The sequence below is a fragment of the Paroedura picta genome, chromosome 7 (assembly GCF_049243985.1).
Source record: "Paroedura picta isolate Pp20150507F chromosome 7, Ppicta_v3.0, whole genome shotgun sequence".
Classification (NCBI taxonomy): domain Eukaryota; kingdom Metazoa; phylum Chordata; class Lepidosauria; order Squamata; family Gekkonidae; genus Paroedura; species Paroedura picta.
The window spans coordinates 97,207,266-97,231,251 of record NC_135375.1 but is presented as its reverse complement, the minus strand read 5'-3'; the positions used below and the strand labels follow the sequence as shown (position 1 = coordinate 97,231,251).

Below are 23,986 nucleotides of genomic sequence, written 5' to 3'. Positions count from 1 at the left end.
TTTACAGCAAAACTTGAACTTGATAACCATTTTAATTAATTGATTTATAGTTGAATCTGCCAGGTGCTTTTCTGCTCAAATTAGCCAAAACCAACTTAAATATCAAGGACATCCAATCCAATATGACAGAGTAACGTATTTGACAAGCAACTTGCTAGAAACTCAAAAATAATTAAGAAACTAACCACAAGCAACACAAAGCCAGGGGGAGAGGACTTTAAAACATCAAAATCTTCAACAATTCACAGAGAGTTTATAAAGAAGTACCCCCACAGATCTAGCTTAACACAGTAAGTTCGATAATGTATACAGATCCATATATATGGTGAAGAGAAGAGAGCGGCTTTAGCCAATGTGAAAAAAACAGGAAACAAATAAAGGAAAAGGTGCTCAATAAGGCAGTGGTCCCCAACCCCCAGTCCGGCGACCGGGACCAGTCCGTGGATCAGTCGGTACCAGGCCGCGGCTCCTCCTTGTCTTTCTCCCCTGCTGCTGCCTCGGGGGCTGCCCTGCCACTCTGCCGCCAGCTCACCTTTGGCTCTCCAGCGGCCGCCATGGCTGGGGCTCTCCCTTGGTGTGGCACTGCACAGCTGCTGCTGGCAGTGCCCCCCAGTGGCCTGCGGGAAGTCAGGGGCGCTGACGGGAAAGCAAGTGGAATAGGGGCTCAGGCAGCGGCAGCGACATCCATCGGCAAAAACTACCCCACCCCCAGGCCTCAGTAAAATTGTCAAGCATTGACCGGTCCCTGGTGATAAAAAGGTTGGGAACCACTGCCCTAAGCTATCAGGGTGTTTGCATGCATACCTTAGGCCCAGAGTTCAAATGTCAAAAGCTAAACAATGCAGAAAGATTAGCCATGCTTCCTTCAGTAACATGTCAAGTAGACATAATCCATTGTCACAAGGATGACACATTTGCCCAAACATCTCCATCGTTAATATACACCCTTGTCACAAAAGCAATCATTCCTTACCTGTCACAATAGGATATGATTGTGGTCCTGGAACACTGGCTCCTATATCTGTTGAAGCAGGGCTTGATAAATTGGCCTTCATATCATCTAATCCACCAGCTAATGATGCCATGGCTGAATATTCTGTAGTCTGGGGGTGGAGAAAAAGAATACAATTTAAGGCATCTTTGGGGGTTTAGGAAACTATGTCTAATGCATAATAAGATCTATAAGGGCTTCTTTTTAACCTTATAAAGTATAAGGCAAATTGTTGGCTTCATATGCAGCAGGTTATGGAAAGGTTTTCAACTGAGGAGGAGAAGAAGAAGAAGAAGGAGGAGTTGGTTTTTGTATGCTGCTTTTTTCTGCCACGAGGAGTCTCAAATCAGCTTCCAATTGCCTTCACTTCCTCTCTCCACAACAGACACCCTATAGGCATGTGGGGTTGAAAGATCCCTGTCAGGACTGCTCAGTCATAAAATACTATCAGGGCTGTGATCATCCCAACGTCACCCAACTGGCTGCACATGGAGCAGTAGGGAATCAAACCTGGTTCACCAGATTAGAAGCCGCCCCTCTTAAACACTATGCCGAGCTGGCTTTCCCTGGTCAATAATTCAATAATCAACCTCTAGGTGCAGACTGGAGATCTCTTGGAATTACAACAGATCTCCAGATAGCAGAGATTTGTTCCAATGGACGAAATGGTCTGTTTTGGAGGGTGAACTTTGTGGCACTATGCTCCAATGAGTTTCTTCCCCTCCTCAAACCTTGCCCTCCCCTGGCTTTACCCACAAATTTCATGGAATTCCCCAACCCAATGCTGGCAACCCTATTCTCAACCAACCACCATGAATTACGCAAGGCTCGATTTATCTAGATTGGTGAACATAGGTTGGCAGACACGAATTCTGGCTCCCAAGCAGTTCCTTTTCCCCCAACCTCTCTAGATCTAAAAACACAAGGTGACTTCTAAAAAGTTAACTGACAGTGCAAGAAAAAAATATTGTATGAATCCATGAAGCTTGGGCTCTAGAATATCACAAAGCAACATACATGAATGCTATTGTTCAGCATAAGAATATAAATTTACCCACATGGGAGTTTTATGTTCACCAACGATTTCATGTTTTTCTGCTTCATTATCCATCCCCGTTGGCTTCTCTTAATGCAGTTCATTATTCAGTAACACGTTATATTTATCTATTTATTTACCTACTTGCTTAGTTTTTATTGTCCGCCTTTCTCTAGGCAGATTACAGGATGTTAAAGCAGCGCAATCAAACAGCATGAAACAACCAATGAACCATGCAGCAGGACTAGGATTACAGAATCAGAGAACAATGCAAATGATGAGCTAAAAGAAAGGCATACCGTAACGAGTACAGAACCCAGGTTACAAAGTACACGGCAGTGAAGTAAAAGAAGGTAGCAGGTATAGCAAACCAGTAGCAGAACCAATGTTGAGAGTCTGCATGTGCAACCAAAGCAATTAGAAAATCTCATGATTAAAAGAGGAAGAGGGGAAGAAAGGCCATATACAGCTTGGGTCCTGCTTATCTGAGGAAATGCTTGTCTGCTTATGCTCCCCACGGGGCTCTTCGCCCTGTGGGTACTAATTTGTTATTGGTCCCGGGCCCCAGAGAGATACGCCTGGCCTTGATGTGGACCAGGGCCCTCTTGGTCCTGGCCCTGACCTGGTGGAATGAGCTCCCAAGAGAGCTGAGAACCCTGACAGAGCTGTCAAAGTTCCGCAGGGCCTGTAAAATGGAGCTCCTCCACCAGGTCTTCGGTTGAAGTCAGGATTGTTAAGATCAAATGGGGCTCCCCCATGAACATCATGGACAGTTGTGCGGAAGCTGGAGGATTTTGCTTTCTGCCATCTTGTGTTGGTGATTTTTATAGTGTCAAGGTTTTAAATGGGGTTTTGTGGAGTTTTGTGGGATGTTGTTGTGTAATTCGCCTTGAGTCCAGGAAGGAAGGCGGACTATAAATCAGATAGATAGATAGATAGATAGATAGATAGATAGATAGATAGATAGATAGATAGATAGATAGATAGATAGATAGATAGATAGATAGATAGATAGATAGATAGATAGATAGATAGATAGATAGATAGATAGATAGATAATTAAAAAGACTTGCAGACTACATTAGGCCTGTTTGCATGGGGAAATGTCTCCTAAATTCAGGATGTGCATCCCATTCCAAGGCATGTAGATCCCATTAAACTCAATGAGACAGGCTGCCAAACAGGTGCAGAGTGGGGCTGCAGCCTCAGTGCCAGGCAGCATTGTATAAAAGAGCTGCCTAAAATTATGCAGATTGGAGGAGAGAGGTTGCATTTAGTTTTTCTTTTCTGCTGCGGTCTCTTATTATGCACATGATTTGTTTTGTAGGAGTTTCTGTACTGCTTCTGTTGCTATAGACTTTTCGAAAATGTTGTTTTTATGGCTGCCAGGTGTGTTAAAAGTAAAACGGGGATTTTCAAGTAAAAATCATCACCATCGCTATTAAATCCATGGGTTCAGTATTATATGAACACTCAGCTCCACCAACCAACAACTTTACTGGAACCAAAAGATACTGAACACAGATAGCCAGAACTGGGGAACTTGTGTGCACATTCGCAACTCTGGCCAAGATGTGCAACTGGCCATTAACGGAATCCTGTGACTGGACCTTAAGTCTGTTCACTGCAAGCTGGGAACTGGCTTTTCTTGGTTTAGGATCTCAGGCTCTGTTCCCAAGATCACGGTCTTTAAATGTCCACAGACACAACAATCACTTTCTCATTTTTGTTTACAGCGTCCATGCACTATGCTCCCCTGAGCTCAGCTTCACTGCTGCACAAGCAACTGTGGAGTGCAGGTGTGCTAGTTCTCTGTAGCCACCATTCATCCAAACAATTTGGGAGTAGAAGCTGTGTGAGGTTACGCTTCTACTTTCTCATTTAACTCCCTCACCCTACCCCTGATCCTCAGAAGTGGCTTGGGACAACTTATCTGCCCAGCATCACCCAACAGAGTAAAATCAAAGCTTTTGTGTTGAGGTCTATTTCTAGAGTCGAGTACATTCCACATTCCAACAATCTCAAGTTTTGCCCAGACCACACCCAGGGGGCAGATTTTGTAAGGAAAAGTTGTGGCCAATGGAAACAGCGAGTGGATGATTATAGAGATGCATCGTTTCAGTATTAGTGAGTCATTGTGGTCAGCACCTGAAGCCTGGCAGTGAGCAACCCCTATTTGCACCCAGAAAAGCTCTATTCTACAACCTGTGTAAATTATGTTTATTTGCAAGATTTCTCTCATTCTGCACCTGCTTTATCATGGAGGGAAAGAAAGAGAAAAGCAGCAAAGAAGTTGCATTCCCAACACTGGAAATTCTATTTAGCATTTATCATATCTGTACAACCATAAGTGCTAGAAACTCAACAGGAAGGAAAGAAAGAAGGAAATTCTTAGGGTGCTGAATTCTAGGGTCAGTAGCACAATTTCCAAATTAGATCCCCTGTGGTATGAGAAAGTTGTACCAAATGAACAGCCTTGTAGATATCATTCTCCTCCCCACTTCTTGCTACTTATCTTATTAGTGCATTGTTGTTCATTCTCCCTCTTGTACCTTCTTGAGCATTCTGCCACATCCCCACATCATTCATTGACAGCAAACCCGGTCATGAACTGCGATTGCTTGTCCTTTCCTACATATCCGAGCATCTATTTGTTTCCTCCGTCCCTCACCTCCTTTCCTACTTTACTGTCCTCTGCTTTCCTGCCTCCAGCCCGGCCTTTAAGATTGCAAGCCTCCTTGTGGCAGGGGATGGTGACACAGCTATACTCTGCACAAAGCACTAATAAATCGACTATAATGCCTGCAAAACACAGGCTAGGAAGACAAACAAAATGTCTATTGTGGAAGCAAATACAAACAAAGGACTTCTGGGGAGGAATAATTGTATCAAATGTCTTCCTGGTCTCTGAAAAATCACTATCAACCCACAGCTTCTATCATTAACCATGCAAGGGTTGTGTAAACATGTGAATCTGCCTTCTACTGAATCAGGCCATTTGTCCATCAAGGTCAGTATGGCTCACTCAGACTGGCAGCAGCTCTCCAGGGTCTTGAAGTCTCCTACATTACCTATTACCTGATCTTTTTAATTGGAGATGCCCAGGATTGAACCTGGGACCTTCTGTATGCAAAGCAGATGCCCTACCACTGAGCTTCAGCCCCCCCCCCTCCAAGCATAAACCCCTCATTTTGATGAGCTTTCTTTAAAAAATTAAAATGAGCCTACAGTTTGATTGGTATTTATTAATTTTATTTACCTATATTTGCCAGCGTATAAGACGACTGGGCGTATAAGACGACCCCCCAACATTTCCACTCAAAGTATAGAGTTTGTTACATTACATTACAGTACCTGTCATTGTCACCATTGTACGGCTGCAGCACAACCGCAGCGCCTCCGGCCTGCCCCTGCATCTCCCTGTGACAGGCACTAGTGCGCAAGTGTGCATGTGCGAGCTCTGCATAGACAAGGGGTGGGCCAGAGCGCCGCTGCTTCCCGCCGAGCAGAATGGGCTGGTCACGCCGACAAGGCAGACCCGCCGCGCTGGATACTGTGCGATACAGGATGGAATGTAGAATGAGGTGGGTGGGCATCCGGAGGCTACTATGGGCAGCTATGTCTATCCCAACTGAAGTGCACCCGGCGTATAGGATGACCCCTCCACTTGGAGGCATGTTTTTCAGGGGGGGAAGTAGTCTTATACGCCAGCAAATACTGTATATTTATTATTTAATTTATAACCTGCCCCTCCTGCAAAGCACTCATAGCAACCCCAATTAAAAAAACGTTAAAACAACATATATTGGTGGCGATGCTCCCTCCCCCGGTTTGCTCCACAATAAGCATCCCGTCTTGGGATTTAAGGAGCAACCTGATGTCCCGTTTAGCCTTGGGAGGGGCCCTCAATCTTACCTGCCCTGGCTCAACCAAAGACCTGGTGGAAGAGTTCCATTTTACAGGCCCTGCAGAACTGTGACAGCTCCATCAGGGCCCTCAGCTCTCCTGGGAGCTCTTCCACCAGGTCAGGGCCAGGACCAAAAAGGCCGTGGCCCTGGTCGAGGTCAGGCAAACTTCCCTTGAGCCAGGGATCTTCAACTGATTAAAGGTAAAGGTAAATGTATCCCCTGTGCAAGCACCGGGTCATGTCTGACCCTTGGGGTGACGCCCTCTAGCATTTTCATGGCAGACTCAATACGGGGTGGTTTGCCATTCCCTTCAACAGTCATTACCGTTTACCCCCCAGCAAGCTGGGTACTCACTTTACCGACCTCGGAAGGATGGAAGGCTGAGTCAACCTTGAGCCGGCTGCTGGGATCGAACTCCCAGCCTCATGGGCAGAGCTTTCAGATGGCATGTCTGCTGCCTTACCACTCTGCGCCACAAGAGGCTCACTAATCAGCTGATTAGTGCCCACCAAACAAAGAGCCCTGTGGGGAGCATCAGGAGGCAAGCGGTCTCTCAGTGACTTGTTTCCAAGCAAGAGGGAAATATCTAAAAAGTAAGCTTTCCTATTAACAGACAAACTGGATCAAACCAGTAGTCTCTCCTGCCCAGCATCATTTCAGCAGCGCCCGCTGCAGTGCCTCAGGGAATCCCAAAAGCAGAACCTGTTGCCGACAGACCTCCCTTACAGACTAGCCCCCAGTACCTGAAAATAAGTCCCTGATCCGGCAACAACAGATCTATCCTGCATAAAGATTCATCCAAACAAAACAATTTTTTTCCTTTTAAATATAATCATCTCACGTTACAATCTTGAGTCACCTGTGACTCAACAACGGCTGGATCTGAACACCTTTCAGCATTTGTTATGGGAAGAATGCCATTTTATCCACACGGTCGCCCACAGCAATTGTTAACAAAGCTACTTTTCCCAATGATTTTGAGAGTGCTGGAAATGATATGATAGAACAAACTCCAGAAAAGCTCTTATTTGAGCAGCAACAATCACGATGGGAAGTGCCTTCAATTTGCAGCTGGTTTATTAAGGCAAGAGACAATAAGAGGTATATTGTCATAACATACATAACAGGCATAACAACTCTGGATTTCCTGGGTGGCTTGTTTTTAATATTGTTTGAGACAGACAGACAGACAGACAGACAGACAGACAGACAGACAGACAGACAGACAGACAGACAGACAGACAGGGTTTTTTTTATTCGTTTCACTTGATGGCCAACTCAATCAGATTTATGGAGAGGCAGCATATACATTCCCGAAATAAACAAACTAACAAACAAACATGTTGACTTGCATAACATGAAATTGTTCATTATGTATGTATTTGATTATTATTCTTATACTATAAAATAAAATAATTGTTAAATGATTGTGTACACCAGGGCTAGTCAAACTGCGGCCCTCTAGATGTCCATGGACTACAATTCCCAACGAACACTGGCAGGGGTTCATGGGAATTATAGTCCATGGACATCTGGAGGGCCACAGTTTGACTACCCCTGGTATACACCATAACCACACATGGATAAATATATATTTACCACCTTTCACCCTTGCATTATCATTATCCATATGAAGCCATTCGGCCAGGTCCAAAGTTGTGTTTATGTTCCATTGAAATGAATGGGACTGAAGTCAATCATGGCTAACTTGTTCCCATTCATTTCAAAAGCAAATAACTAACTTCCTCCAAGTAGTGGTCAGTGTCTTCTGTTTGTCTAGCATGAACTCTTTTTTACTTCTGCTGTGAAGAAAAATGCCACTACCACCATTTTCAGTTTCTTCGTTTATTTTAGAACCCAGATTTAATTGCTCTGTAATGGGAAGAGAGTTCTTCCTCTCATGTCAAATATTAACATCAGTTGCATTTCTTTCACTCCAAGAAATATACATTTTAGGAACCAAAAACACAGCCGGCAGTTCAGGGTGGCTATAGAAAGAGAGCCCTGATACAACAAGACCAAGGTTCCATTTAGTTCAGCATCCTATGTCCCAGTGTAGCCAACTAAATGCCTCTACAGGCCCAAAAAAGGCAGGAAGGTGACCACTCTTCCTTACTGTCACCCAGAAATGAAGGTATACCTTCTGAATATGGAGGTTCCATGTAGCCATTTCAGCTAATAGCCATGGGTGGAAAGATCCTCCATGTATATTTAATCCCACATTATATCCATCTATACCAGCCTTTCTCAACTTTTTTACCATTGAGAAGCCACTGAAACATTCTTCAGGCTTCAAGAACCCCCAGAAGTAGCACAATCATGCAGAATATGGTTGGGAAGCATAGTTGTGTATATGCCCACCTGGGGGCCCTCCCCTCTCCAGGCCCATCATTGGCTATTTTGGGAATCCAGGGGTCAATATGACCATATGTTGGCATATCACCCAATCAATGTATAACAAATTTAATAAACAGATACAAAATTAATTAGCTCCCACTCATTCAGAAAACCCTTCAAGGGCCATCAATAAACCCCAGGGTTTCAAGAACCCCTGGTTGAGAAACCCTGCTCTAAACCAGTGACCACAACCACAGCTTGCAGCAGTGAATTCTATAATGCTAAGGGTGCACTATGTAAAGAGGTACTTTCTTTCTTTTGTCCTGAATTGACTGCCAGTCAGTTCCATTAGCAAGAGAGCTATTTGCAGAGAGCTCTGCCAGCCAGCTGGCCCAACTTCTCCACGGCCCAGGCCAAATCAGTCAAACGACAAAATATGTTAATTGTATTTCTCACTGACTGACAACTGCACCTTGAGGTTCTCACCCAAAATTGTACATGGTGCATCACCCATCCAGGAACAACTTTCATGGACATATCAACAGGACCTGTAAATAATCTATAGCCTTCCACTTCAGGGCCATAAAGTAAACACACTGGCAGACCAGGCACATTTCCCAGGATCATTGCTACATGAGAAAAACAATGTGGAAACTTCTATCTAACCACATTGGTATGTCTCCCTCCCCTTCACCCGAGCTCTTGCTATTGCACCTGTTGCAGCCCTACTTCAACCCAAGAGGTAGAGCAAGTTTAGAGATAGCAAACTAACCACCACTACCCAATTGACTTCCTTTTTATCATTAGACAGACAGACAGACAGACAGACATACACACATATACACACACTACAGCAATCACCACCCAGACAGCTTCATGGCTGAGTGACAAGGTCTGGAACCCAGATTGCCACAATATGACATATGGTCTCTCAGGCAAAACAAAATTATTGGCCATCCACAGCTTGGGCCCAGCCTATTTGAGGGACCACTTATCTCCTTATGCTCCCTGCCAGGCTCTTCACCTGGCCTCAACCCAGGCTAGGGCCTTTTCGGTCCTGGCTCGACCTGGTGGAATGAGCTCCCAGGAGTGCTAAAGGCCCTGACAGAGCTGTCACAGTTCCACAAGGCCTGTAAAACTTCCATCAGGTTTTCAGTTGAGGTCAGGTTAAGATCAATGGGCCCCACTCAGGATCCACTATACCCTTGGGTGAACCCCCACCCCCATGATGGATGGCTGTGGGAGGTATGTTGGGGATATACTTGGTTTTAGTGGATTGGGTTTTTTATGGGTATTGTTTCATGTGAACCGCCTTGAGTCCATGGAGGAAGGTGGCTTATAAAACTAATAAATAATAATATATCTATATCTACCTATCTATATGGCGATAGATAGATAGATAGATAGATAAATAGATAGATGGATGGATGGATGGATGGATGGATGGATGGATGGATGGATGGATGGATGGATGGATGGATGGATGGATGGATGGATGGATGGGTGGGTGGGTGGGTGGATTTTGACAATCCTACTGGGACTCCACCAGTCAGCTGGGACTTGATAGCCCTTTACACACACACACACACACACACACACACACACACACACACACCTCTTGGAAAGTGCTTCGCAATGTGCCTGCATAGCCAGTTTCATTATGAAAGTGCGTTCTGCAGTAGTCACAAGAGTGGGAAAGATTTTTTAAAAAATATTTGGTTAAAATTTCCAAAATGCTAATAGCACTACTAAAAGCAGAAGAATAACATTTTTCAGATTATTAGTGAACATCTATTTCTTACTGTTCCCACTAAAAAGTTCAGTTTCAGTTTACATGCTGCTTGAACCCAGGGCAGCTCTTGGCGGGGGAGGGGGGATTATGGAAATTTTGTTCTGCCAGCTACCATCTTATCAAGAGTTAACCACTTAACAATGCAATCCCATGCAGAGTCTCTCCGATCTAAAACCGCTGACTCCGATGGACTTATGTAACTGCATAAAACAGCACTGTAAGTCGGCTACCATGTGCCGGATTCTGCTTCTAGCATGTCATTGTATGCTCAAAAAGCCGTATTTGTCGTGGTTGGCTATTGCACAGGATAGCTGATGTAACTTACCAATTAGTCATGTATGAGGAGCTGTATGCACTGTAAGGTGTTGTGGTACAACCTGATTTCCTCAAGTCTTAGAAGCTAAGCAGGGTTGGCATTTGGAAGGGAGACTGTCAAGGAAGACTGCAGATGAATGCAATTGTAAACCACTTTCGCTTTTGTCTTGCCTTGAAATTCCCTTGTTGGGGGTCACAAGAAGAAGAAGAAGAAGAAGAAGAAGAAGAAGAAGAAGAAGAAGAAGAAGAAGAAGAAGAAGAAGAAGAAGAAGAAGAGTTGGCTCTTATACCCTGCTTTTCACTACCTGAAGGAGGCTCAAAGAAGCTTACAATTGCCTTCCCTTCCCTTCCCTTCCTCTTCCCACAACAGACACCCTGTGAGCTAGGTGGGGCCGAGACATCTCTAACAGGAGGCTCTGTGAGAGCAGTTCTAACAGGCCTCTGACTAGACCAAGGTCAACCAGCCATCCGCATGTGGAGGAGTGGGGAGTCAAACCCAGCTCTCCAAATAAGAATCCATCACTGTTAACCACCACACCATGGGATGAAACATAATACAGATTTTGTCCAACAAGATATAATTTACCATAAAAGAAAACAAAAACATCAGATGATTTTACAGATTACTGGATGTTGAATCAGCTTCTGCAGACTAGAATCATAAAGCTATTGGTGGTTTAAAACAGAGGACAGCTAAACTAAGTCATCACATTTCTTTCACTGCAAAGAAATTGTATTTTTCTCTTTCAGACTCCGGGGCTAGAGACAGAAACGCAAAACAATGTAACTTGATTACTAATTCTAAAGAGGCTTTCAAAGAACACAGAAGTGGCCCAGATTAGTGACTAATCAGTTCATGACTGATTTCCTGATTTCTGGAACGTCTTTGTTTCCTTCTAAGCACAAAGTTGTAACACATGTAGCCGTCAGTTCACATTGCTCCATGTTTATCCAGAGCTCCTGGTGGTTTCTCAAGAAACAAGCACTTTCTGGAGCTTACAAAATCAGCTCAGAGAAGCCTACTATGGCTGAGTACTGACTGGATCTTGAGTCATATGAACTGGCTTGTGGATCAAATTGATCCACTTAACCCAGCCTTTCTCAACTTTTTTTACTCTGGAGAAAAGGGGGAAAAAAAGAAACCCATGAAACATTCTTCAGGCTTCGAGAAACTCCAGAAGTGGCACAATCGTGCAGAATATGATTAAGAAGCATAGTTATGGGCATGCTCTCGTGGGGCCCCTCCCCTTCCCACCCCCTCCAGGCTCACTGGGAGCGGGTGTCAACATGACCATATATGGTCAAATCACCCAATAAATATTTAACAAATTTTAAAAATATACGAATATTGATTAATTCCCACCCATTCAGGAAACCTTTTCCGGGCCATCAAGAAACCCCAGGATTTCACAAAACCCTGGTTGAGAAAGCCTGACTTAACCCAACACTGTTTTGATATCATAACTTATAATGTGCAGTGGTAGGCCATTCCTCCAAGAATTTCTATAATCCCTTCCTTTAAAGCTACCCAAAGCGCCCGTCATACCCAAGACACAGAGGAGTTACATCTCTTTTGTAATATCCCATGATGACAGTATGTTAAGGTAGCCAACTCTGGGTTGGAAAATTCCTAGAGTGTTGAGGTGGAGCCCGGAGAAGGCAGAGTTTGAGGAGAGGAGGGAGTTCATTAAGCTACAATGCCATAGAATTTGCCCTCCAGAGCAACCATTTTCTCCAGGGGAACTGATCTCTGTCCTTTAGAGATCAGTTGGAATTCTGGAAGATCTCTATGCCCCATCTGAAGATAGGCAGCCTTACAGTGTGTGAATTCTTGCTACAACTACATGAGCAGGGCTTCTCAGTAGGACTGAGTAGGTGTGGGACTTCAGTAGGTGTGGGACTTCAGCCTTCATTTAGTAATAATCATTGTACTCACTTAGCAAGTGCCTACCAAATGGTGCGAGATGGAAATGTGGAAAATGGAATTGAGGTAATCTTTCCCATCTTAAACTAGATTTGCCTCATCTGTCTCTTCTCCTCTCTCCCTTGCTTCAAGCACTGGGCTGTCACCTTAGTCCATTCTTTCATTTGCTTTCTTCCTTCAGGTCCCTTCCTTTCCATCTATCCTATGTGCAGAAGTCCTCACAGTATTTTAACTAGCACAATTTTTGATCTGCCTACCAGCAGACTACATCCCCTTCCCTATACCCAGGCCTGGCAGACTTTGTCCCTTGTCTTAGGTGTCCTTGTTGCCAGGCAACTAAATAGCAAGGAGGGAATAATGGTCTTTGTGACATCAAAAGTCAGCACCAATCCTCACCCACTGCTACCTCTGCTTAAAAGGCCCACAAGTACAGTGGGGATTGGTCTAAGAATTCCCAATACCACAAAGGCCATGGAAGCCCCTCCTACCTGCCATTACCTCATACGGCTAAGAACGTTAAAAGCACAGATTGCTGTATAATTGGATAAGAGTCATTGTTCAACTGAAGAATATCTTCTTGGCATGCAGAAGGCTCCAGGTTCAATCATCAGCCTCCGTTTAAAAGGATCAGACAGCAGATGACGTTAAAAACCACAGTGTGAGACCCTGGAGAACCACCGCCACTCTGAGCAGACAATACTGACCTTGATGAACCAATATTCTGACTTAGTGTAAGACAAATCCATGATTTCATTGTATTTGGGTCTCCATTACCCATAAATATAAGATACTGTTCAGTTTCTTTTTTCACTTTTCTAGTCTGGATTTTTCTGTGCCATCTTAAACTTCAAAAACGTTAGATTTTTCTGAATGTTAGTTGAATGTTAGTTGAATGCTTATATAAAAACTGTAATATTTTGGAAACTGAACAGAAATTATAACAGTTTTGAAGGAAACATATTCTATCCACCCCTCTCCCCAAGATCTAGTGTTTGTTGTGGGTCTCAGTCAAGTGGAGACTGAAAACTCCACAGAATCCCAGATATTACGTGACTGGTTAATGGTGTAGTCTGCACAGGGCTTTTTACCCACTCCCAGTTCAAATGAATCCCTGCAGTGTACACTGAATTTGATTTCCACTTTGATTTTAGTCGCTTTATATTTTCTCTCTGCAACATGCATGATTTATTCGTGGTGACCCTACCTTTCCCCCGTGATATCCTGGAGTGGATATAAGCCTCGATGTTTGAAAGAACACCATGACAGCTACACAGCTGTGTAGACAGCTCCTTTTTGTGAATTAATTTACTGCTCTGAGCCTGAGAGCAAAACAGTCTTCCCTGATTGGCCAGGGCATCAGTTCAAGGACTTCCTGGTTCAAGGCTTCCCTTAAAGTTACTACGCTCCAGAAGCCCTAACTTCTCTCAGCAGAGATTTGCCTCTTGGATTTACTCTGCCCCCCACCCCATTAAAAAAAAAGAAAGAAAGAGCCTCCTGCTGTGCTTGGCTTCTCTCCCCGTTCTGGGCTCCCCCAATCACGTGCAGAACACTTTCTGTTTCAATTGGGAGGGGGGAATAGAGGAAGACCCGAGTTTGAATTGGTCTGAATTCAGCAGGATCCACACCAGAATAAACAAAGAAAATGCAGAATCAGTCTATTTTTCAGAATCAGATGAAAAAAAAGCAATTTCTTAGAAATTCTATACTAAAGTTTTCATTCACAAACAGAGCTACAATCTAGTTATACGATGTATAGCATAGAAGATATCCATCCAGAAACAATGTAACTTATGTAACTTTTAATTGGGGTTTTTATGGGGATTTTATTGTATTTTAACTATTTATGTTGTAAACCGCCCTGAGACCTATTGGGAGAAGGGCGGTCTAGAAATTAAATAATAATAATAATAATAAAAATGTTTCACTGACATTTCTCAGTATGTTCTGTTGAAGAAGAAAGACACATTTCCAACTGAAAAGCCACACGCCTCTAGAACCATGTGATTTCATGCCATGGAAATTTCAAATTCCAACTGCCACACTTACATGTAACTTTGCATGCATGCCACTGTGTCCTCTGTCCTTTGAACTACCTGCCTCTTATCTATATCTCTAATTCTGAAGCTGAGTGCAAACCAAGAAATCCACATGATAGGGCCAGGGGCAGGGACTGCAGGGATGCTTCAGAAACCTAGATGGAACCCCTAGGTGTACAATAAAGCTTTCAAAGAGGGCTTAAAATGTTTAAAATGTCAAGATGTTCCCTCATGAGAGTTTGACTGCCATCTTTAAAAATGGCAAAATGGCAATCCAAAATGGCTGCCACTGCTTCATTTTGAATTGGTCTGGCAGTGAACTGGGGGGAAAGGAGCTGGAAATGACATCACTACATCAAGTGACACTCTAGGAATTTCCTCCAATCTCTATGATACACACTAGCCTCCCTCCCATTCTTACCCCACCACTCACTGAGTGAACACAGAGGGCTGCAGAACTCCTTGACATGACACAAATACACTCTGATCCTACCCCCAACCAGGCTCAACCTCAACCAGGATTGCCAGGCTTAGCCTACGAACCCCATTTGTGGGCCACAAGGAGCCAGCTTAATGTAGTGGTTAAAAGTGGTTGCCTCTAATCTGGAAAGCTGAGTTCAATTCCCCACTCCTCCACATTCAGCCAGATAGGTGACCTTGAGCTAGTCCCAGTTCTCTCAGAGCTCTCTCAGGCCCACCTTCCTCACAGTGTTTCTGTTGTGGGGAGAGGAAGAGAAGGCAATTGCAAGCCGCATTGAGACTCGTTTGAGTGGGGTACTAAAAACCAGCTCTTCTTCTTCTCAAAACACAACCCACCAGCCTTGTCAGGCAGCTTTGTATAGTTTCCTGGTTTTGCCACTTCTAAGAGGATCAAAAAGTGTTGTCAAGCACTCAGCAGACCATAATATGTAGCTAATGGACTGCATTTGGTTTTGTGGGTTGCATTGTGCAGATCTTATCTAGGACCTTACTCATATGACTGTTCTAATTTCCTAAATGTAAGAAATAGCCAAGAATGTTTTGCTTCACCTGTCATGCAGCACCATGATCATTGAGCTAGCCAAAAGCAGGATACGCAATCTACCCGGGTACAGCCAGAGTACCCCCTCCGTAATCAGGAAACCCGACCTGCTTCATACCTTTAAGCATATGAGTCGGGTGTTTTGTATCCTAAGAAATTACCTGAAAAATGACTGCCTGGGGTTGCACCAAGTACTGCCTCATCAGCATGGAGCACCACTGCCATAGCATGAAGGAGAAAAAGAAACAGAAACGTAAGGAGAATATATTTTTTTCTATCAAGTGTGCAGCGACTACTTCACAAGAACTATTATTTCTTTAACTGTAGTTCCTGTACCCTGAACGACCAGACTGCAGGAAACAGACATGCCTGTATTACACAAAATGAAACGCGGTTCTTGCCTAGCTTTCTATAGGGCCTGGGCATCGCATTACGCTGTACTTGACTTCACACTGCCTATGACCCACCACATTGAAAGGAGTCCACTGCAAGGTTGCTCGCTCCATCTTGAAAAACAATTGCAGACTGTGGGGCCGTTCCTGCGAAGAACAGAGTCTGGAGAGGGGAGGGTGCTTAGGAAGGATGTGATCCCATATAACCAGCCCCTAGAAGCTGTCATTTCCTCATTGAACAACATGGAGGATTAGAAAAAATACCTCCTGCAGTTGCTCGGTTAAGAGGTGAGACACAAGCCACTGTGAGCCAGGTGCCATTGAGAACTTAAGTTCCGATATTTGCTTAATGCAGCTGAAGAAAGTTATGAAACAGGCTTTGTTATACCAGAATCCCGTTCAATATGCATTATAGGGAATTTCTCCTTTGGCTTTCAAGGACTGGACAATAAACAGGACTTAGAATTTTTATTTATTTATTTGATTTATTTATTTGATTTATTGCTCACCACTCCTGTACAATGACTCGTGGCAGGTTACAATGTCCACATTAAAAAATCCCATTAAAACCCTCATTAAAAGGACAAACCAATGCAATATAAAATACATATCAACAGGCGATAAATAAAACAAGCCCCGCACCGAAGACTGATACCCACTATCAAGGAGGAGAGGCGGCCTAGCTGGCAATGCCCAGGTGCTAACGCCAGCCCTGGGAGGGGGGGTAGGTGTGATCTTCCAGTGATCTTCTTCACTGCCCTGGTTCCTATATTATTGATTCTTATATTATTATATTATTGCATATATCTATGTACACACATAGATATATTGCTGTGGGGTAAACGGTAATGACTGGGGACGGCATTAGCAAACCACCCCGTATGCCATGAAAACGCTAGAGGGCGTCACCCCAAGGGTCAGACATGACCCTTGCACAGGGGATACCTTTACCTTTACCTTATGTACACACAAACAATGTTTTCGCTGTCATTTTCTCCAGGAGATTGGATTTCTGTCATCTAAACAGTTGTAATTACAGGAGAATTCCAGGTACCACCTTGAGGCTGGCAGCCCTGGTCCACCCGCCACATGCATGGCCTAGCGGACACTTGACAGCCTAGCAAATATGGCCGTCCCAGGCAGCACAAAAGTAGGGTGCACTTTTTTAGTGGACTGCCATACATTGAGAGTAGGCTGATCTGGCAGACTAATTTCACTGAAAATGGAATCGTCCTAACTAGGAAGACGGAGAGGGCATCAGTGATAGTGTGAGATTACCTCAGAAGGTCCAGAGAAGCGGGATATCACTCCCCACCAAAAAAATGAAAGTGAAAGAGAAAATCATGCCTCTCTAGGAATGAAGGGCAGGGATTGCCCTCCCCCTGCTAGGAAACAGCAACTCTATATACTCCAGATATTCATGAACAAGACGATAATCAAGATAAGACTTTCTCAGACCATTTCCACATGGAGGCGGCCAAGGCACGCTGCCTCCTCGTTATAGTTCCACGCCCACTTACCACGCGGTTTCTGTCTTCCTGACAGTCTCCTCTCACTATATCCCCCAGTCTTTTCCCAAGTTTTTGTTTCCTGACAAGTCTTGAGCAGAAGCGAGGGCAACCCACTCCCCACCACATTTTGGCTTGCCAATCACTGTGATGCAGTATCAGCCACCAATCACCTTTCGGCGCCATACTCTCGCATCTTAGCAACCCCCAACCCCCCAAACATAGAAAAATAATTTTTTACAAAACAAAATCAAGATATGCCTAGCAACACAGAGCCGCCACAACATATAATGATTTAAAGTTAGCCAAGTGGTGTTTTCATATCTTCCCCCCCCCTCCTTTTGCAGGGGAGCTCGATTTGAGAACAGTGCAGAAGGGTGAAGGAGAAAGCTGTCACTTTTCCTTGGCTCCACAGTGTGGCTCCAAACAGAGCAGTATAGTGGGGTGAAGGAAAAAGCAAATGGGAAGATGGCAGGGAACAGCTTGGGCTTTGCTGGTGAGAGCAGTGCGGAGGGGTGAGGGGGAAAGAACTTTTTCTCAGCTCTACAGTGTGGCTCTGAACTGAGCAGCACGGCGGGGTGTACAAAAAAGAGGCGAGGCAACCCAGCACTCTGCCTTGGCTTCCTCCCACAGGGTCAGGCTACAGTCCCTTTTTTAAAAAGAGGAAGAAAGAAAGAACATGTTTCTCCCCCCTAAGCTCTACCTAAGCATGAGTCAAGCAATGCATACATTAAGTGGACTGGGTGTAATTTCATTACAGTGGAACAGTGTAGCAACACAGTTCCAGCCTTTTATTAAAATATATACATATGCAAGATTGCCTCTGCAGCACAGCTCCAGGGAGCAGGGTCCCTTGCCGTCCCTGCAGAAGCAGACTTTGAAACAAGTCATTTGGGGGGGGAAAGGGTGGGGGGAAGAGGACGGGAGTGACTCTTGGGGGTGGGTGAGTAGTTGGGAGGGCAGAGAAAGAGACAGCCCAAGTTTTCCCTTCCTGATGTCCCTGCTGCAACTGGCTGCTCAATTGTCTCCCGCAATAAAAAAGGGACTGTGGATTTATCTGCGTTCCCTTATTGTGGGGCAACAGCCCGGCAGAGTCATGCCAGCCCCAGGGAAAGCCATGGGAGAGAGGTGATGTTGACTGGAATCCTGAATAAACCCTATGAACAAGGAGAGGGTGAACCGAGGAAAATGACTCATGCGGAAATGGTCTCATTCTTCCTCCTCCAGGTTGCTGCATTTGCCACTCATGCAATCTTTTGATTTACTGTTAAGTTCCTCCATAGCCCAGTAGTAGAACAAAGATTTCAGGTAGCAAAACACAGGGGGCGGGGGGGAGACCTCTGCCTTAGAGTGTTGCTGAAAGACATAGACAGTGCTCTGACTCTTCTAGATGGACCAGTGGTTTGTTCAACAGTATCAGTATCTGTCCTAGGGTGGCAAGCTTTTAGTCATGCTCAAACAACTTATGACTCACTAAAACCAGCTCAGCCCACACTGCAGGCTACCTCATGCTTCACAACTATAATGTTTTGCACTCCAAGGGGAGGGAGAAACAAGTGACTAATATGTAAAGTTCCAACGAAATGAAGGTGATATAGTTCAAAATCCACTAGGATGTCCTCCTAAACAAGCCCTACTAAAATTAACAGAGCTATGCAGGAGAACTGCCTGTCAGACTGTGCCCAATTTGTCTCAGAAATCTTAATGCAAAGCCTAGGCAGGGGCCCAGAATTCCTAATCCACACTGCCAGCTCCTGCAACAGGACCAAGCACAGTTGTCCCTTGACTCATGCATGGTGGATGGGGCCTGCATCCAAAAGCCAGCTGCCTCAAACTGTAAACTGGGTGAGCATAAGTGGCATTAATAGTCAGGTCTTCTTCATTTCCTTGGCTGGGGGGGCATGGATGGTCGGGACCCCTCCAAGCATGAGACAGCTGCCCTAGTTGCCCATGAGCTAAGACACACACCCTCTCTTGACAAAACCTGTTCCTCTAATGCAGCACTAAATGCACAAAGGAAGAAAAAACATGACCTCTTACTGTTTATTAGATCCCGCTCCCAATAACTTGTGTCTGCATAAAAATATGTTGATTTTAGCCTTGGATACATGACTCAAATGACACTGTTGACAAAATACACTATAAGTTTTCATTTTAAAGGCTTCTCCAATCCTGTAGGCTGAGGCAAAGGGGTTAGATCCCCTATGAGTATATTCTTCATTGCTTATAAAGTCACTCTCTTTTTTTTTTCCCCAGCAAATAAAAATAGAACAGGATTAAGAGCACTTCACCATTACTATAGACTTCCAGCAGTGACTGACCCATTCAAACAGACAGGGTATATTAAGTAGGCTACCTGCTGAGTAGAACTGGTTGCCAATCTGACTTTATGCCATTGCACTAGTGGTAGCTTATAACAACTTGGGGGAGGGGGTGGCTATTCACCCTGGTATCTTTGAAGAAATCCTTGTGTTGTGTCCATAGTGAAGACACTATGGTAGAGTTCCCGCAATTCTCAAGCTCAAATTCTTTCCCTGTTACAAACATTGGCCAGAATAATTTACCTTATACATTTATGATCAAAATTAAACATGAGTTCACTTTATCAATTCACATTGCCTTCAGTCATTTATAAGCCTGTTAAGAGGATACATCAAATAAACAATGGAAGCACTCATTTGTGGTTTTAGTACATTGTGGCCTATATTACCCAGTGATAAGTCTTTGTTACTTGTTTACTGAGTTGAGTCATTTGAATGGCATAAACACTTTGTCCCCTGAAGTTTAACAAAATACAAGACCAACACGGCTACCCACTTGAATCCCCTCAAGTTTCTTTGTTTTTTAATGGTAGCAAAAGGAAAATATTATGCCAGTTTAGGAAACTTATCACTGAAAACATAATTTCCTGTTATTCGGCTTATATAAAATATTGTTAGGTTTTTTTCTCGAAAGAGGATGGAGTTGGAAGTTCTCAGCTGAATGCTTTATTTTGCACCTCGTGCTGAAGTTCAACTCATATTTTAGAAACAAAACTACTGCACGACGGAGTCCAAAATATTTCCCAAAACATCGGACTGAACCCAAAACATTTCCAAAAAGTTGTAAGATATTAATTTAATATTTGTTTTTCCTTCCCTCCTATCCACAGTCTTTCTTTGGTGCACATGCCACTAGGAAAAATCATTTGGCGAGTATATTTAGAAAAATAAATGTCAGTGTTTTAAAACGTATGTATGCACACAATCAAAACATTTTAGCCCCCTCCCCAAATGAACATCAGCGCAAATCCTTCATCTACCCACCATCATTCCTGAATTAGATACTACATTTGAATTATCTGGATTTTCATTACATAAGCAATAATTGGCAATGTCATGTTGCCCAAACACAGGAGGAGGGGGGGGAGTTGAATATAAGGATTATATTAGCAAGCAGGTTTTTCCACAAAAGCTCTGTTGTCAGGCCACAAAGACAGGAGGAAAAATTGTAACATTTGACATGGTTCGAAGACTTTAATCCAAAGCAGCTCTAATTAATCTCCCAGCTTTGCAGAACCCCTGTGCCATGTGCAGCTGTACTGGGCATTGATGCTCTTCTGTCTTAAATTTTATAGGAATTGAAATTTGATTACCAAAACCTCCTCCGTGCCTCCCACAGATCTGAACTGGGAAGATTCTGATGGACCATTTATCAAAAACGAGTCCTCCCCTCACCCCTGTCCTCCTCTATCTATCATTTACATCACATTTTCAATTCCACTTTGCACTATCAATGGCACTAATTTTTCTTTGGGGGTAAATCCTATTTACACAGCCAATTACGGCAGCATTCCAAATCCCCTTTGTTTTACATAACATTTGTCAATCGACTTTTCAAAAAAGCAGCAGGAGTTCCGTGTCAAAGTTGGAATAATGTCCCTCCCCCCCCCCACTTCGCACAAATTATTTCTAAATCTCCATTTTCCAAAAGATTTTTTTTTTCAAAAATTAACAGCCGTATTTCATTTTCACCCAAATCCAATTAGAATCATGACATTCCCTGGAGATCTTCCTTTTAAAGAGTAAGAATTATTTAGTACACGCTGCTGTGAACACTTTTACCCTGATACTTCAGAATAACTGACCCGTTTTTGACCTAAACCTTACTATTATTTGCATGCTGAAAGCTATATATGCTAGATTTTACAGTTTCCTACTGAAATCTGCAAATGCATTACACTCACTCAGAGACTTTTTTTTGTAAAGAGACCCCAAATCCAATCTAAATGCCTAGAATTTACCTGTTGTTTTCCTTTTATACATATAAATAGCCGCATTTCCATTCTCTCTTTGTTTCTCATTTTCATTTTCTCCTAATATCTGCATGTAAATGTCTGAAAATAGCATCTGTAATTGAGGATTATGAAGTATAGCCAGCTCCTGACAGGCTGCTAAGGAAGATGGATTATCCTCATTTTTCTGTAAATTTTGTCAATTTTGGAATTCATAAGCTATCAACACTGATCAAAATGTGACCGCACAGCTGTGTCAAAAAAGAAAGGAGCGATGACGACGAAGCTCCCTTGTTCACGGAGAAGATTGGTTCTCTAGTCTAGTCCATCCCCCAATCCCCCACCCTTGCCCCCCTAACATACCCCTCCTGAACAAGGAAAGAGAGAGAGAGAGAGAGAGAGAGAGAGAGAGAGAGAGAGAGAGAATAAGAAAACAACATACGCAGGCCTATCACTAGTTACTAGAATTTTCAACTCCAACCCCCTCTCACCCACCCCCCAAAATATTTAGATAAACAAATTGAACGTACACAAATCCTCTAGTGCACTGACTCAAATCACAAAGTATAATTTATTGCATGTTCTCCCTTCTTTATTTATCCCTAAGTAGTGAACACAATTTCCATTCGGGAGGTTTGTTATGTTCTACTCCTACCAGACAATCACAGTACACTTGAGGCAATTGTTTAGCCTCTTCCTCTCAATTTTCCCATTACTGGGAGTAAGTACTGTTGGGACTCCTTAATAGCCTGACTGCAGCCCATATCAATAACAGATGAGGTTTAATCGTCCAACACAAAAATTATTTAGGCTCGGTAAGGACATTCAATGTCATTTGCATAATGGCATTTCTATCCCGCGCACCTAACCTATCGTGCATAAACAAGACCCTAGGACCATAAATAATAATAAATCATGACGTCCGCGCTCCTCTTGCTGTAATAGGAGCCACTCTTTGTAGAAATTATTTCGGCAGAAAATGGGCACTGTAATTTTAAAGACATGTGACAGGCCACAGATGCGTAAATCACACTCACCCTCTCACTCTTCAGTCAATCTCTCACATGTGCACACACACACACATAAACACACAAATTAAACCTTCCTAAAGTGAGAATCAAGACATGCGAACTGATATTAATGTTACCGAGACTTGCAGCTGAAATGGTTAAATTTTCCTCTTAACGGTTAAATTTTTCTCAACGGTTAAATTTTTCTCAACGGTTAAATTTTTCTCTTGTTTGCATTTCTTCAGAGTGTTGCCAGAGAATCCGTCCCCCCACCCCCACCCCCAAGCTATTGCCTAAACAAAATGAACCACAGTGTGGACCTTCCCCTCCATACACCTGTACTTGTAAAGTGAATGCAATACACAAAAATGCAATGAGGTAAAAATGCAAGTGAACAAACAAATCAGAAGTTGATGTCTGTAGTGTGTGGGGGGGGGGGAATACCTTGTGGGCGGGGTGTTTCAGGAAAAGTTTGGATTTTGACGAAAGCACCCCCCCAAAAGAACCTAATTAAAAAAACTTTTAAAAAACTCTTTGATTGCACATGTGCAGTTTAAAGTAGTAATGGCAACTGAAAGGAAGGCATTTCCTACAATAATGGGAAAGACTAAATAAGAGGAAAGTGCTTTAGCCACAAAAGATATGGAAGACAATGGGAAGGAATCTGTTTAGTGGGAAATGTAGCAAAGGAGTGGAATGAATAGGAAAACAAGCAGAGTAACTAGAGATCCCAAAATTATCTCAGCAAATGCTAAGTGATTTAGGGGAGGCTGAGAAGAAGAAGAAGAAGAAGAAGAAGAAGAAGAAGAAGGAGGAGGAGGAGGAGGAGGAGGAGGAGGAGGAGGAGGAGTTGGTTCTTATATGCCTCTTTTCTCTCTACTCGAAGGAGGCTCAAAGTGGCTTACAGTTGCCTTCCCTTTCCCCTCCCCACAACAGACACCCTGTTAGGTGGGTGAGGCTGAGAGAGCCCTGATATCACTGCTCGGTCAAAACTGTTTTATCAGTGCCGTGGCGAGCCCAAGGTCACTCAGCTGGCTGCATGTGGGGGAGTATAGAATCAAACCTGGCATGCCAGATTAGAAGTCCATACTCCTAACCACTACACCAAACTGGCTTTTATTCACCAAACTGGCTTTTATTCACCAAACTGGTTTTTATACTCTGCTTTCCATTACGTGAAGGAGTCTCAAAGTAGCTTTCAATCACCTTCCCTTCTCCCCACAACAGTTACCCTGTGAGGTAGGTGGGGCTGAGAGAGCTCTGACAGGACTTCTCTGTAAGAACAGTTCTAACAGGACTGTTACAAGCCCGTCCCCAGGGAAGCGCACCTGGCCTCAACTAGGGCCAGGGCTTTTTCGGTCCTGGCCCCTACCTGGTACAATGAGCTCCCAGAGGGGCTGCGGGCCCTGAGGGAGCTTTGATTCTACATAAAATTCCAAAAAC

At 43.7% G+C, this 23,986-nt stretch overlaps 1 protein-coding gene across 5 annotated transcripts in view; it reads right to left on the bottom strand.

Annotated features, from left to right (window-relative positions):
• PAX5 (paired box 5) overlaps nucleotides 1–23,986 on the bottom strand; it is a 265,617-nt gene that overhangs the window by 140,681 nt on the left and 100,950 nt on the right. For 3 of the 5 annotated variants that reach the window (XM_077345566.1, XM_077345567.1, XM_077345570.1), the window contains exons 8-9: nucleotides 15,522–15,578; nucleotides 974–1,103 (exon numbers count right to left, since the gene is read on the bottom strand). In XM_077345566.1, coding sequence (XP_077201681.1) covers nucleotides 974–1,103; nucleotides 15,522–15,578 — 187 coding nt within the window. The remainder of the gene's footprint in view (nucleotides 1–973; nucleotides 1,104–15,521; nucleotides 15,579–23,986) is intronic. The other 2 variants (XM_077345568.1, XM_077345569.1) reach the window with 1 other exon arrangement.